Consider the following 15,220-nt stretch of genomic DNA (forward strand, 5'->3'; position numbering starts at 1 on the left):
ATGGGTATAGAGCTTAGCAATGAATGTATATATACACTCCAGTTTGCTGATGACCAGGTAGTGCTAGCGACCGACAGGGAAGACATGCAGTACATGCTAAGAAAACTGATAGAAGAATAATATAACCACTGGGGAATGAATGTCAATACAATAAAAACCAAATATCTTTGTATTGGAAACGAGTCAGATAACATAGACCTCGAAAATGGACAACATATTTCCTGCTGTCAGAGCTATGACTACTTGGGTGTTGCCTTTGACAATACAGGAACTGATACACTGGAAATAGAAAAACGAATCACTCAAGCAAAGAAAGTCTTAGGATGTCTCAATAGTATACTGTGAAGTAAAGGGATAACGAAAGGAAGGAAATTTAATATATATGAGACCATGATTAAAACTACTCTTCTTTATGGCGCTGAAACATGGAGAATTAGTGAAAAGAACAAAAAGCGAATAGAAGCAGTAGAGATGGATGCAATGAGAAGATCTTTAGGTATTTCCAGACGAGACCGAATCAGAAATGATGTAATAAAACAACGTATGGGAATAGAAGGAAATATAACTCAAGATATAGAGAAGAAACAATTAAGGTGGTATGGGCATGTTCAACGGATGCCAGCATCAAGACTCCCCAAAAAAGTAATAGAATGGCAACCGATAGGTCGACGGAAAAGAGGAAGACCCAGATTAGAATGGCAACACGGCGTAAACAAGTCCATGAGCGAAAGAAATTTAACAACAAACGACTGCGAAGATAGGAAGAGATGGTGTTTAGGTATCGGACAACGTCGAAAGACGTTCTAAACCGATGTATATATATATATATATATATATATATATATATATATATATATATATATATATATATATATATATATATTTATATATATATATATATATCTTTAATCATTTTCAATAACTAAAAAAATTAATGATAAACAGACACGCACTAAGAGTTTGAGTTAGTTCTGCCCCGTAGTTCTTCCTAGTTTTGTTTTAACATATACCTGTTTTGTCGTTTCTGTTTCTTTTATATCTAAGATATTATTGTCTAGGAGTAAATAGGATCGACGGATACATATACTCTACAAATATAATAATAACAATATCCCTTATATAATTAAGGAGATGTCTAAGCATTTAAACACATAATAGATCAATCAACGACCATACGGAGATAGTCTGCTTTTGGTTGTACACCAGAGTCCATAAATTATATAGCAAACTTTGATATATTTTTGTAATACTTAACTCTATTCTTTAAAAATGAATTTATACGGGGTGTATGTAATTGTATTTATTTAAATTTATCGCTGTATAATAACTTGCCGTATTTGTTTTCAGATACTACATCCCACTTGTAACCTTTTTAACTTTCCTAATGCCAACCTATGTGCCATACTACTTCTGGAAAGAAGACTTTATGATGTCTTTCTTCGTGTGCATATTCAGATTTGTGTTGCAGTTGAATGGAACCTGGTCAGTCAACAGCGCGGCACACTTGTGGGGATACAAGCCGTACGATGGGTGAGTATAATGACGTTTAACCTATTGAATATTCTATTACAAACGAAATATAAAACAATTAAATTCTGGACATAGATCTCCCTTATAATTTTCCATTAGTTTTAATTTTGTTCCCCTTGCTTCAGTTTTTCTGGTGTTTTCAATCGTCAGTCCATCGTATTGGTAGACGACCTCTACTTCGGTAGGCATCATCTCTCGGACTCCATTTTAGTATCTGCTTTGACTATGTCTTATATATCACTCATGCCACGTGACCTGCCCACTTTTGCCCTGACCTTCGTCGTAGCTGGCGGTTTGGGGTCTTGTCTTGTAGAGAGACATAGCACGCTCCATCACCCTGGAGACACATGGATCTTTTACACTGTACTGTTTGTCATGACCAACGTTTTCGCTCCATAAGTCAACAGCGGCAACATATATTGATTTAAAATTTTCTTTTAAGGGAATTCGGATGATTTGAAAACATGGTTCAACTTTCCGAAGGTTGCTTTCGCATCTAAATATATGTACAGAAATAAAGTTAAAAAAGGCCATGTGCAATCAACAATATTATTTAGTAGAAGGTATAAAAAAGTATGCATTAATTCAAAATTACTCCACATTATCAGGAACCTATACAATACCTTTTTCTTCAGTTCCATGACCGTTATTAATCATTGGATATCCTTTTGGTGTAGGAGGGCTAAAGTAAGGGAGTACTAAAAAACACAACTGCTTAATATAATAAAAAAAGCAAGTTAGGATATTTTTGTCACATTATGAAGCAGTCTGAAAAATGGAAATTTTTGCATCTGATCATAGAGTTAAATATCAACGGTAAAGTCGTACTTGCAGAAGAAGGACATCATGGCTTAAAAACTTTATCATTACTTTATTTAGCTCTAAATAACGATGTAGTCAAATTTCAGTACCACCAATGACTAATTCGATGCTGAGTGTGAGGACATTATTCAAAGAAGAAATTTATGCATCAAATAAAAACTCGGAAAAAACAAAAAAATTATAAATATCGTAGAAGTAAAAAATTCATGGAAGAAAAAAAAAGCGCTTTTGTAAATAGAAAATTGGAAGAATTTGTGACGTTAAAAATTAAAATGAAACCAGAAAATTCTATAAAGGAATACCTAAATAATACAAGAAAATAAGTTAAACTAAAACTAAACATAGGTAGTGATAGGGAGGTACATACTAAACTGTAGACATATAGAGCCAGCAACATATCTGGTCACTTCGGTTTACTACAAATAGGTATTTGGAGGTAAGGACGTGGTATCATAAAAATAAGAAAGCTAAGATAGGCAGGACATCTGGCAATATTACAGCTTAACAACTCTTCTAGACAAGTTTTTATTTTACAGCCTGAGGAAAGTAGACAGAGTACCAAAACTTAAGTAAAAGGAGGGTGTAGACGAAAATGCTATAAAAAAGGGGTAGTAAACTGGTAACGGTTGGCAATGTGTGGCAAATAGAACTAGTGAAATTAATATACTTGGGAAGGTCCCAGCTCTACTATAGGGCTGTAGCAAATTTAATGATGATGAACGACACTCTTAATTTTAACTGTGACTACTCAGCTTATCTTTAGTTGTAGTCTGTACAACCATAGACTTCAAATTAAATACTACTTGTCATATGATCCCATTTAAAACAATTTTACGAGATTATATGCTAAAACTTTATAAAAGTTAGTATAATTATTCAAAAATTTAATATATTAAGTAGTTTTGAATCATAAAATATATGTTAAAGGTAGAAAAGACTTTAGAAGCGTTCTATTTATATCGTATTATTTAAAAAAATAATAATGCACATTGAAAATGTAATTTTTTTTTAGATCAATCAATCCAGTAGAAAACCGTTTCGTTTCGGCCATCGGTTTTGGAGAAGGTTGGCACAACTACCACCACACCTTTCCCTGGGACTACAAAGCGGCCGAACTTGGCAACTACAGAATGAACTTCACCACCGCCTTATTGGACTTCATGGCACACATCGGCCAAGCATATGATCTGAAAACTGTCTCCGCCGAAATGGTAAGGAAGAGGGCACACAGAACCGGTGACGGCACGTGGAAAGACGGTAAGATCGACATTAACGCTGGTGTAGAGAAAAACCTTGACAAGAACCAGTTCTATGACGATTGCGTTTGGGGATGGGACGACAAAGATATGACTGAAGATGTTAGGAAAGATGCTAACATTAAAAATAAGCAATCGTAGGTTTGTGATTTATTCATTAACTGAAAAAAAAAGAAAACTAGTAACCCATAGCTAATATTATTTTGCCATCAAGTCACATAAGTTATTCATGAATCCATACTGAGTAATGATTTTTTTTTGGTTTGATTCCGTTTCTTCTGTATTCATTCTTTCCATTTATTTTCCTTCCTCCTATTTTTATTATGTTTCTTTTTCTTCTTCTTTAAGGTCAATATTATAATTTTAATTTGGACTAGAAATATGTTACTGTCAAGTTCTGATTTTGTCTGGTTTTAATTAATATTTGGTGGAATTCACTCAGCGTTAAAACTGTCTGGTCTTGATTTCGAATCCAGCTGGAAGTGGGAATTTTTATTTGAAGAAATTAGTTTTCATCTTTGTCAGATCAATTTTCACCCGAGGTAGTTCATCAGTTATTTCTTTATCACTAATTTATCAGTCTCCTTCAAACGATTGTCTCGGAATTATACGATTATACGAAACCCTTCGAACAATTTTTCCAGGTTTTAAAATAGATAATCGTTGGGTGCTTAATGTAGAGAATACGTTAGATAGCGTAATTATTCATTTTTGACAAGGTAATTTTTGTTAGTCTACATAAATATTGAACGACCCCCTTATAATTATGTTGTCTACAACGTCTACTTTTTTTATTTTTTAATGCCCTACGATCTGTCTAAGAGTTTTAAACCCTTAAAGAATGATATCTATCTTAAAATATTTTTCTTGACATACCAGATTATTTTTACAAATGTCATATATTCTCGCCTTTACTTCTATCAGATTTTGTCTTTGAAGCATTAAGTATTGTTAATTCGCGTTTATCAATAGTAATAATACGTGCATGGGCTAGGAAAAAATCGAATTGACAATTTAGGAATCAGTAAAAGAAAAGGTAACGAAGTAATATTAGAATAACAAAAGAGCGATACGAAATAATGAGTTATGGGTTACGTACAAACTTATTTACTTATAAACACCACGTGTTGATAATATATATTTAAATTATTTTAGTTTATAAACGATAATTCGTAAAGTATGTTTAGTGATAAGAATTAATTGTCAGTATGGTATATATTGCCGTTTGTGATAATATATAAAAAGTTTTCGAAGAAATTTAAAATATTTTTTAAAAGCTTTTACATTTCTTTTGGACTTTGTTTCAACATTCCATAATAAATGTTGTATTTAAATATTTAAAGTATTTTTCTTTCGGATGGTATTATAATAATAGCCTTTTTAGAACAATATCGACATTTCTATCCTAGATATTTTTAGTAACGAACAAGTCTTTCATTTTTGTTTCTTACAAAAATATTTTATTGATGGCCTTATTATTTCTATATTCAGTAAATATAGTATACATTTTTGATAAGACAACATTTGATAAGTATAGAGGATGATTCTGACAATCTCTTATAGCTAAACGGTAAAGATATGAAAAACGTTGTCTATTCTCAGATATAGAATTTAGAATTCTCAGATTTTTGAAGAATATATTTTAAAATGGCATTAAAATATAAAAGATTTTTGGCTCAAAAAATATTTCTCATAGCTAAAGATTGTGGTACTGGTTAAAAAAAGAATAGCTACAAGTACGTTAGATGTAGAAGCTGCGATGCAGACTATTTACTAGTACAGACACAGTTTAGATGTAAAATCAGTTGATAGGTAAACAAAAAATATCCAAAACAAAAAAAAACTAAACTTGTTTAGTACTTAGTGTTTAAACTAAGCTTGTTCAATAACTGCCGAACGACTTTCAAAAAACCGTGGAGGAAAGCAAAAGTCATAGCTATACTAAAACGTGAGAAAGACTCAGAAACACTAGACTCACCGCCCTATATCGCTTTTCTGCCACCTATATAAGCTGTATGAAAGACTTATCCTGCGCCGCATAGAGAAAGCGGTTGACTCAAAAATCACACCACAACAACCTGGTATCAGACCTCAGAGGACCTACACCAGCCAAGTTCTAGCTCTAACAAAACACATCGAGAACGGATTTAAAGAAAAAAGATAACATGTCTTTCTCTTGTCGATCTAAGTGCCGCGTATGATACCGTCAACCCTAGAAACCTGCTGCAAAAAGTCTACGCATTCTTAAAGACTACCAATTTGTCAAAATAGTGAAATCACTACTGCAAAATAGCCCGTTCTACGTGAGTGTGGAGGAAAAAAGTCGCTGGTGAACCCAAAAAACGGCTTGGCTCAGGGTAGCGTACTAGCACCTATATTTTTTAACCTATACACCAATGATCAACCAGCGCCAACTATTAATAGAAACTTCTTATACTCAGACGACTTAAGCATCACAGCCTAAGGTTAAAGCTTTAAAGAAGTCGAAAAAAAAAATTGGAAGCTGCCCTGAATTTGATGTCCAATTATTATAAAGAAATTAGACCAAATCCAACCAAAACTCAGGTTTGCGCTTTTCCACCTTCGGTTCCGACTAGCCAAAAAAAACTAAACGTCCCCTAGAATAACACCTCGCTAGAGCAGATCAAAAAGCCAGTGTGCCTCCACGGAAAAAACCGAAAGAGGCTGGATGCACGTAACAACCTTTTAAGTAAACTCAGCAATAGTAAATTGGAGCGCCAAACCCACAGAACTAAGATCAATAGCGCAGGCGCTATGCTCCTCAACGGCGGAATATGCATGCCCGGTATAGAAGAGATTTGCACACGCCAAAAAAGTAAATGTCAGTCTGAACGGAACTTGCAGACTGATAACCCACTGTGTAAGACCAAGCACTCTGCATAAACTGTATAAAGCTTCAGGCCTCTCAAATCCTCACTTCCGTAGAACGGCTCACGAATTCACCAAAAGATCCAAACAAACCTTCGACAACCGTCACCCCCTTTTTGGCCACGAACTGTATCCTGGCATATTGAAATCAAGAAAGTGTTTCCTCGGCGCTCTGCTAGACAAACCACCACCCTGTAAACCACTAAAAGAAACTCAACAAAGCGGGATTTTAAGCGAGTGGTCGACGTTTCGCATGTTAAACCATTTAAGAACCGGCGTAGTACTGACCAAGTCAAACCTTATTAAACGGGCTCTGCTGAACGGGAATGAAGACAAGTGATACTGCGGAGCAATACAATTGAAGATCTACTGGCTGCCCAAACTGCCGCATAGATGCACTCTCGACGACTCATAGACAGGCAATAACTAGAATTGATTACAGTTCAATACTAAGCTCAGAAACTATAGTTTTCGGTACACATAAAAGTAAAGTAAGTCCGATGTACAAGATGAATTTGTAAAAAATGGATAAAAGATTACGAGAAGACAAGAACAGAGAAGAATTCCCAATAAGAAAACATTGGAATATCACAAGCAGCATTATACTGAGCACGGCAAAATAGCTCCTAAAAACACACAACGAAAAGAACAAAAATGGTTTGATGAATAATGAAAACAAGCGATTCAGGAAAAAAATGCAGCACCTAAGAATTACGTACATACTCAAAAGAACTAAAGAGAGGAAATCAAAATTTGAGAACAAAAGACGAAGAATAGATAAGCCATGCAGACAGATAAAGAGAAAGTACAAAAAGCAACGGATATTAAACACAGAGAGACAGTTAAAAAAAACTAAACACGCAGTGCATACCAAATTATCAAACATTTAAGGCAGAGATACAAGCCGAATACTAGCCTATCCAGAAATAAGAAGGGCGAATAATTAGTAACACGGGGGAAATTAGGAAAAACTGGATCATGTATTTTGGGAAACTATTAAATGAAAGAGTAAAACTACTACAGCATTAACGGCAGGAGCAGGAACAACAAGAAGTACAACAAGAACTGATGAAAGATGAAGAAGAAAATTTAATAACTAGACCTCCAAAGCTAGAGAGGATTAAATAACAATCAAAATACAAAAAGCAATAAAGCGCCAAGAACACATAAAGTATCAGCAGAATTATACAAGCAACGAGAAAAAAATTTGACAAAAAAATGTACCAACTACTAAAGAAATATAAAGACAAGAAAAATCTCCAAACAACGGAACAAAATTATAATCGCCCCTATTCATAAAAAAGCAGACAATTTATTGTGTCAGAATTATAGAAGTATTTCTCTACTTTATTCGGGATACAGAATACTCACAAATATTCTTAATCAAAGACTTTAATCTCTCGCTGAAAAAATCATTAGGAAATATCAAGCAGGACTTAGGGAATGTAGATATACCGTCGACAAACTCTTTGAAGTCAAACAAATACTAGCCAAAGTATGGGAATATGGCATAGACGCTTATTATTTTTTTGTAGATTTAAACAAGCTTATGAGTCAATAAATAAAACAAAACTAGCTAATATATTACAAGAACTCGGTACGGCAGCAAAACTAATAAGATTAGTGCAAATGACAATAATAGAAACAGAACGCAACGACTAACGCAAGGCGATGGACTAGCTCCAACGCTTTTTAACCTTGTTTTTGAATATGTAATTAGATGGCCGACAGTGAGCAGAAATAACATACTTACAACCAAAGCCACCCAATCGGCAGCGTACGCAGATGATATCAACAATGAGCAGAACAAAAGATGCGACAGAAGAAACTTATGTTGAATTGAAACAAAGTGCAGAAGTAGGACTAGCAATAAATACAAATAAGACAAAATTATTCGTATAAATTAGATTAAGTAAGATAGAACACTCGAACAAATTCACGTACTTAGAAATGGAGCTGATCTCAAATAATGAAGAAAAACCTGAAATAAATAGAAGGCTAACTACAAAGTCTACGAAGCCTACTTCGTAGAAAAAGAAAAAAAAAGTTGTCCTGACATCTAAAGAATATCCACAATGAGGCACTTATTGCAGAACATATTCGATCGTTTATAAGATTCTAATTAACTTCTAAATGTCCAACATATTCAAAATTAACTATGGGAGTTTAATGTAAGCTCAATTTATAATGTATGTTTGAAATTATGTCATCATATGCAGTCTAACCCTAAACGTTTTGTGATGTAATCCGAAAGGGCTACTACAGGAATTTCATTTTCCTTGTGCAAGTTAATACACGTTTTCGATCAAAAGTAAATCCTGGTTATGTATGTCCTCGTTCACCTCTAGATTGGGATATCTGGAACTGACACGAATTCGATTTAAAATGTCATTTGATATGCCATCCATGTACTTAATATCCTTTATACAGTTTGTACTGTACATGTTTATAAATAAAAAGTTAGAGACAGGTTACAACTTAAACAAAAAAAATAATGTGCTGTTATTTGGTTACAATTTTTGATTTTTTTTTATGGTTAAACTAAAATAAACAAATATCTTGAGATAAATAACTACTTTAATTTAACTATCTTGAGAGGGACTGACTTCTACGCCCTCATCTTTAAGTTCATTTACAGAATCAGAATATATGTATTTCTTGCGTCTCTGCTAGATCCTCTTCGCTGTATTCGTCGTTTTCGTTCACTATTTCTTCATTATGTTCATCTTCACTGAGACAGTATAACATTAGTCACCGTAGTCATTCTTGCTCTTTTTCATACGATGCTATCTATAAGATAATTATATTATTAGTCAATAAAAACCCACCTAATATTTTAATACGTTTATTCTGTGAAGTTACTATGTAATTGTTACTGGCGCCGGACTGTTGCTTCGCAACTTGGTACCAAAAACTACCCAACGCACTTGTATTAACTAATAATATGATACACTAAACACAGTCGAGTTATGGAAAAGGAATACAGAGCGCAGCATAAAGGTTAACAATTTTATTTCAGTAATAAAAAATTTGATTTTAAATAATTCGGTGGATTATCCATGGAGTATAAAATTTTTACAAGAAAGATATAAAAGAGTAATCCAGAATCTCTATTGAAATCAAAAAGCACAAGTGAGGCTGAACAAATCAATAAAGACAAAGGAATTTGAAATTTTAAGAAGGGTACGACAGGGGTGTATTTTGTCTCCTGTGCTGTGCAATCTCTATGAGGAGAGTGTTTTTGCAGAGGCATTCGAGGGCTCTGAGTGTAGTATAAAGGTCAACGGGTACATACTTAACATTCGTTACGCAGACGACACCGCTATAATCACACAAAAGGAACATGACATATATGGTTTAAAGATAAATGATGGAAAACTAAATGCATGGCAATAAGAAAAAATGCATTTTTAAGAGTACAGCTGCAAGTAGATAACGCTCCAATCGAGCAAGTGAAAACATTCAAATACTTAGAAATGATAGTGAATGACCAATGGAATCCTCAACAAGAAATAAAATGCCGTACCGAAAAAGACGAGCTTTTATTAAATTTAAACCACTACTATCTAACTACAATATTTCCTTCAATCTCCACTACAGGATGGTGAAATGCTATGTATGGTCCATATTGTTATATGGCATGGACTTTAAAAATATCCTCCATTAACAAGTTGGAGGCCTTCGAAATGTAGACCTTAAAAAGAAAGTTTTTATATCCTCAAAGGAAAAAATACGCAATCCCTCAACTAATTATACAAGGAAATATTGAGGGCAAGAGAGAAGTGGGTCGCAAACAAATGTCGTGGCTGCGAAATATAAAGAACTGGACAGGCATAGACAACACTGGCGATCTTTTGCATACCGCAAAAGATAGACGTTTGGTCTTATGATAATTTGCCAACGCAGTAAAGGTGCTCGGCACTACAAGATGAAGCAAATAAACTTTTAGGCAGAAACAGTAAGTGTTCTGTATTGTTTGACAGTCACTTAATCATATTGTCCGTAGTATGTTGAAGTGTAGACCACTTTGTTCATTCCCGTGCCTGCCAACACAACGATAAATATAGTATATCACAAGATCCTTCAATGAAAATAATTGACAGGAGTGCAAATTATTCAGCAAATTGTTATTTTTTGCCACGTTAATTAGCCCCTTTTTAAACTTTTAATAAACTTTATATAAATATTTAAATTTTTTTAACATATCTACATTTGATTTATTTAGGAGTTATGGTAACCGCAATATTTTATAGAGTGAATTCCCATTGTACAATTTTTAATGAATAAGTTAAAATAAACAATTATTATGACAGTATTATAAAGTGGAAAGATGGAATTCACTCTATAAAATATTGCGGTTACCATAACTCCTAAATAAATTAAAATCAAACAAAAATGTCATTTATGTAGATATGTTAAAAAAATTTAAATTTTTACTCTTATAGTTGTAAGTATTGAAATATTCACTTTGTTTACATATAATATTTATTCTAATAAATTTACAGTTTTCTCCTGAAGAAGTCACAAAATCGTGACGAAGTATTGAGACATAACAAATAGAGTTTTATTTCCTACAGACCGATTGCTGATACTATAAATCAATATTTAAAACAGTACGGTTGAAAATAATTTGAAATATATATATATATATATATATATATATATATATATATATATATATATATATATATATATATATATCTATTAAAGGCTTTCTCCTTATCTTCGTACTTTTCTAAAACTTTGTACATTAACTCTTATCCTAAATAGAATAACAAGATAACAGTTCTGCTAATTTCTTTAAATAATAACAATTCACTTTCGAAATAGTACTTTATGTGCTCCTATAACACGGTCTGGTAATTGCTCGTAATAGTCAAGGAAAACTAGCAGCTTAATAAACAGTTAAAGAAGACGAAACGAAGAAATACGTTGATGTGATAAATGTGAAGATTATATTAGAATTACAAGTTAGTAAATACCAATTACAATTAAATAGAATTATGAAAAGTAAATAGAAATATGTAACAAAAGTCTATTCGTAAAGATAATATCTACACTAATACTACATTATACAGAATAAAGAAATATAACAAAAAAATAAGCAAAGATGGAAGACATTAAAAGACGACTCCCGATTAAAAAAGTATTGTGGACGGACACCACACGACACCTAGGAAATGAGAAATATCATTGCAATGTTCTTTTGAAAACAATAGTATTGGAAATATTAGACACTTACACAGTACAGATGAGGATGATGACATAAGGGAGATGATACCGCTTACCGTCTCGGCATAATGTACGTCTTATGTTCAAGCCGCACAAATAGATAATTCACATTTTTCACTATTTTAACGTGGATTTTGAGATTCTACCAAAAATTATTAAGTCTTAAAGAGACCATTAAAAGAAATATAAAAAATATTAAATATCCTAGACAAGCTGGCATAAGTTCAGAAATTTTATAAATATGTTAAATAAAATAATGAAGGAAAGCAAAATTATTGTCAATGGAAATTTAATCATAACTGACATTCCACAAGAAAACTGTAGGATACAATTTAAAGCAGAACAAAAGTATTCGAAAAATTGATAAGACTCAAAATAAGCAGATAGTATGTTAACGACCATGTATTATAAAGGAACAAGAGAAAAACCTCAGATGGGGAGACGAACTTATGAACTAAGCAGGAGAAATCAGAGGATGACAATATCACAGGAACTGTGTTTGAATCCGTTAATAATTGTTTCTCTAGCTTTTCCAGCACTTGTATGTTTATTTTTTATTTTTGCAGTGTTGTGACGTTTCAATTTGTTTAAATTTAAAACCTTTGACAAGAATATATTGTCACGTTAACCCTCTGTCTAAAAATAAATTTTTTATCGCTCTGAATACAGATAAGTATTCATACTTTTCCATGAACGTGCCTCATTCAAGAGTTTAACTTACATATTCATTCTTAAAATTTCATTAGTTTTAGCTTATAATTAAAGTTAAAAGTGGTACGATACTCTCATGGGAACAGAAGCACCCCTTTTCAATAAGCTTTGGAAAAGTTATAAAAGAGCAAAACATAATTTCAGTCGGGGCAGTCAGTTGTTAGTCGTATATCGAAATGCATTCTGACGTGTTTTTCTGATGTCTTTGAGAGAAGTGTTAATCTAATGTTTAATTTATGGAATCTCGAGTCGTTTATTATAACTCTCAGGTTAAGAGTCAATGGCGCCTATTTTACATTGCAGTTTAGCTGTATTCAGTGTTTCTTGTTTTATTTTTGTCAAACTGTTATCTAATTATTATATACTTTTATTTATCTATCTATCTTTTATCTGTTATTTTTCTATCATCTATATCCTAACCCATCCCGAATGAAGCTTCCAAACTGAGCGGTGTTCTTGGTGAACGATCAGCTTTTTATTCATCTCTTTTTGTGAGCTTTTTTGTTACAGTGTCATCAGTCATATATCGTGTGCCTTATATCATTTCTCATGTTTTGTCTCGTTTTAGATTCATTTCTAGATCCCACTTTCTTAACCATTTCTTCATTGTTTTTTTCCATACATATTATGTCTTTTCCGAATATTATTTTGCTATCGACAAAAAAGACGGATGTGTAATATTCATATCGTTCTGCAGTGTCTTATTTTATAAATTTATTACCTTTATAGTTACAACATATGTAGATTTTATTATTACATAGCTAGAATTTAAACAAAAACTTTATTGAACATTGAACTGTTATCCACAGTTAAACAGAAATGAAATAGAATATCATTTGCATTTATTTCATCCTTTCTCTTATAGACATCGAAATAAAACCTACATTCTAAAATATTATTTTAGAAATACCATAAAATCTTTAATTTCAACTTTGTATTCTAAATGCAAAACTATAATAAAGGAGGACTTTTTCTTAAAAAAACAAATTTAATAAAGCTAATAGTCATTTCCATGCATCACATGCAAATCACACAATATATATTCTTTTATGATAGGATTTTTTTTGTAAGAACCCACTTTTACCTGACTATTTGCGAGGATTAAATGAAATGAATCGACAATAGAACCCACTTAAAATTGCAATTAAAAATTTAAAACGGATGACAGATATATTTAAATGCATCTGCGAAATGAGGAATCTAACAAACGAAGAAGCGATGATTGTTTGCCTTGGAAAGTTGCATTTGCCATATTGTGAAATTATATTTACACCTAATATTGGAGAAAATTAATAGTTTGATAATGTTGTTGATTAGTTTTAGAGCAAAGTGGCGTAACGCACACACATAATTGATCCCACGAAGTTTTTTAGCAATTAGCTTATTTTTAAGTGTTTTGAGAGCCAAAGAGTTTTTGGGTTTTAGTGTTTTTTCCAAAGAAGTTGTATTGCCGTTATATTTTCTGTCATAAATATTTTTTTTGATGTTATAATTAAAGCTCGAATTTATAGGCAACAAAAATTGAAGAAAAACGCGCCTATATAGGCAAAGATTTTTATTAAAAAAGGCAGGAATAATAACATTTAGGCAAAGGAATATAACTTTATTGAATTATTTATTGTACAAAGTGAATTAACGTAATTTTAACTTAAGGCAGGTATATTTACACATCATAATCATAACATTAGTATAAATAAACTAGTAACTAAATAATTTTCGGTCTTAAAACTATGTCTTCGATCACTTAAAATTAATTTGTACATTGAAAACGAACGTTCGACATCGACAGATGTAATTGGAGCATATTTCAGAGCGGATAATAAATCTGGCATAATTTGAAATTCCTCGGAAAATGTCCCATTAAAAACTTTAGATTAGATAAAAACGAAAAACATTCATTCTTGTCGAAAACATATTTCATTTTTTTTTTTTTTTAATTAATTGACCGTTACTTCCAGGTGCCGATTTAATTTTCGTCTTTAAATTATCTATTAATTGTACTGACTCACATAAATTTATCTCTTATTTTTTTTTCTAATAAGGTAATTGTGGTAACTATTAATTTATAATTGTCATTGATATAAGCGAGTTCCTGTTTCAATTTGGGATTTTTTAATAGTTTTTTTGCTTCTCGAATGGCGTCGGAAATATCATCATCAAATTCTGGCATAACTAATTATATTTCATTGCAGTGTTCAAAGTAAAAAAAACTGCTTCGAGCCAGGTTTCCCACCTTGTAATTACTGGTTTAGGTGGCAAAGGGACACCGGGAAGTCTTTCTTTATATATTTGCACCCTCAACGGAGCCTTTACAAAAACTTTTTTTATAAAATTTATAAAATTATTTACCAACGGAAAAACTCTATTTACCCCGTGGGCTACACAAGTGCAATGAATTAAATTAGGATAAAAAAACTTTAAATTAACAGCAGCTTTTAACATATATGCCGCAGCATCTGAAAGCATTAAAACTATTTTATTCACTGGTATAGCGTTGGGTAAAAAGAGGTTTGTTAAACTATCTTGTATAAATCGACTTATTGTTAAATTGTTTGTTTTTTCCAATTCTTTAACGGCAACTAAATAAGGTTTTCTCGCAAAGTTTTCGTTCAAAATTCCAATCATTAAATTAGCTATATACCTGCCGCATACATCTGTCGTTTCATCCACGATAATATACAAAAAATTGCCCTTTAACTCCCGCTTAATTTTTGAGATACATTCCACATAACATTTTTCCACAGTATGTTTTCTCAATGTACTCTCGTCCGGTAAGGATT

General features: G+C 32.3%; 1 protein-coding gene across 4 annotated transcripts in view; it reads left to right on the forward strand.

Moving 5' to 3' along the window:
* LOC140450432 (acyl-CoA Delta-9 desaturase-like) overlaps window positions 1-4,944 on the forward strand; it is a 78,551-nt gene extending 73,607 nt beyond the window's left edge. For all 4 annotated transcript variants that reach the window (XM_072544071.1, XM_072544081.1, XM_072544075.1 and 1 more), the window contains exons 4-5: window positions 1,348-1,530; window positions 3,365-4,944. In XM_072544071.1, coding sequence (XP_072400172.1) covers window positions 1,348-1,530; window positions 3,365-3,749 — 568 coding nt within the window. In that variant the 3' untranslated portion in view covers window positions 3,750-4,944. The remainder of the gene's footprint in view (window positions 1-1,347; window positions 1,531-3,364) is intronic.
* Window positions 4,945-15,220: the final 10,276 nt, after the last annotated feature.

This window comes from Diabrotica undecimpunctata, chromosome 1, assembly GCF_040954645.1.
Source record: "Diabrotica undecimpunctata isolate CICGRU chromosome 1, icDiaUnde3, whole genome shotgun sequence".
Lineage (NCBI taxonomy): Eukaryota > Metazoa > Arthropoda > Insecta > Coleoptera > Chrysomelidae > Diabrotica > Diabrotica undecimpunctata.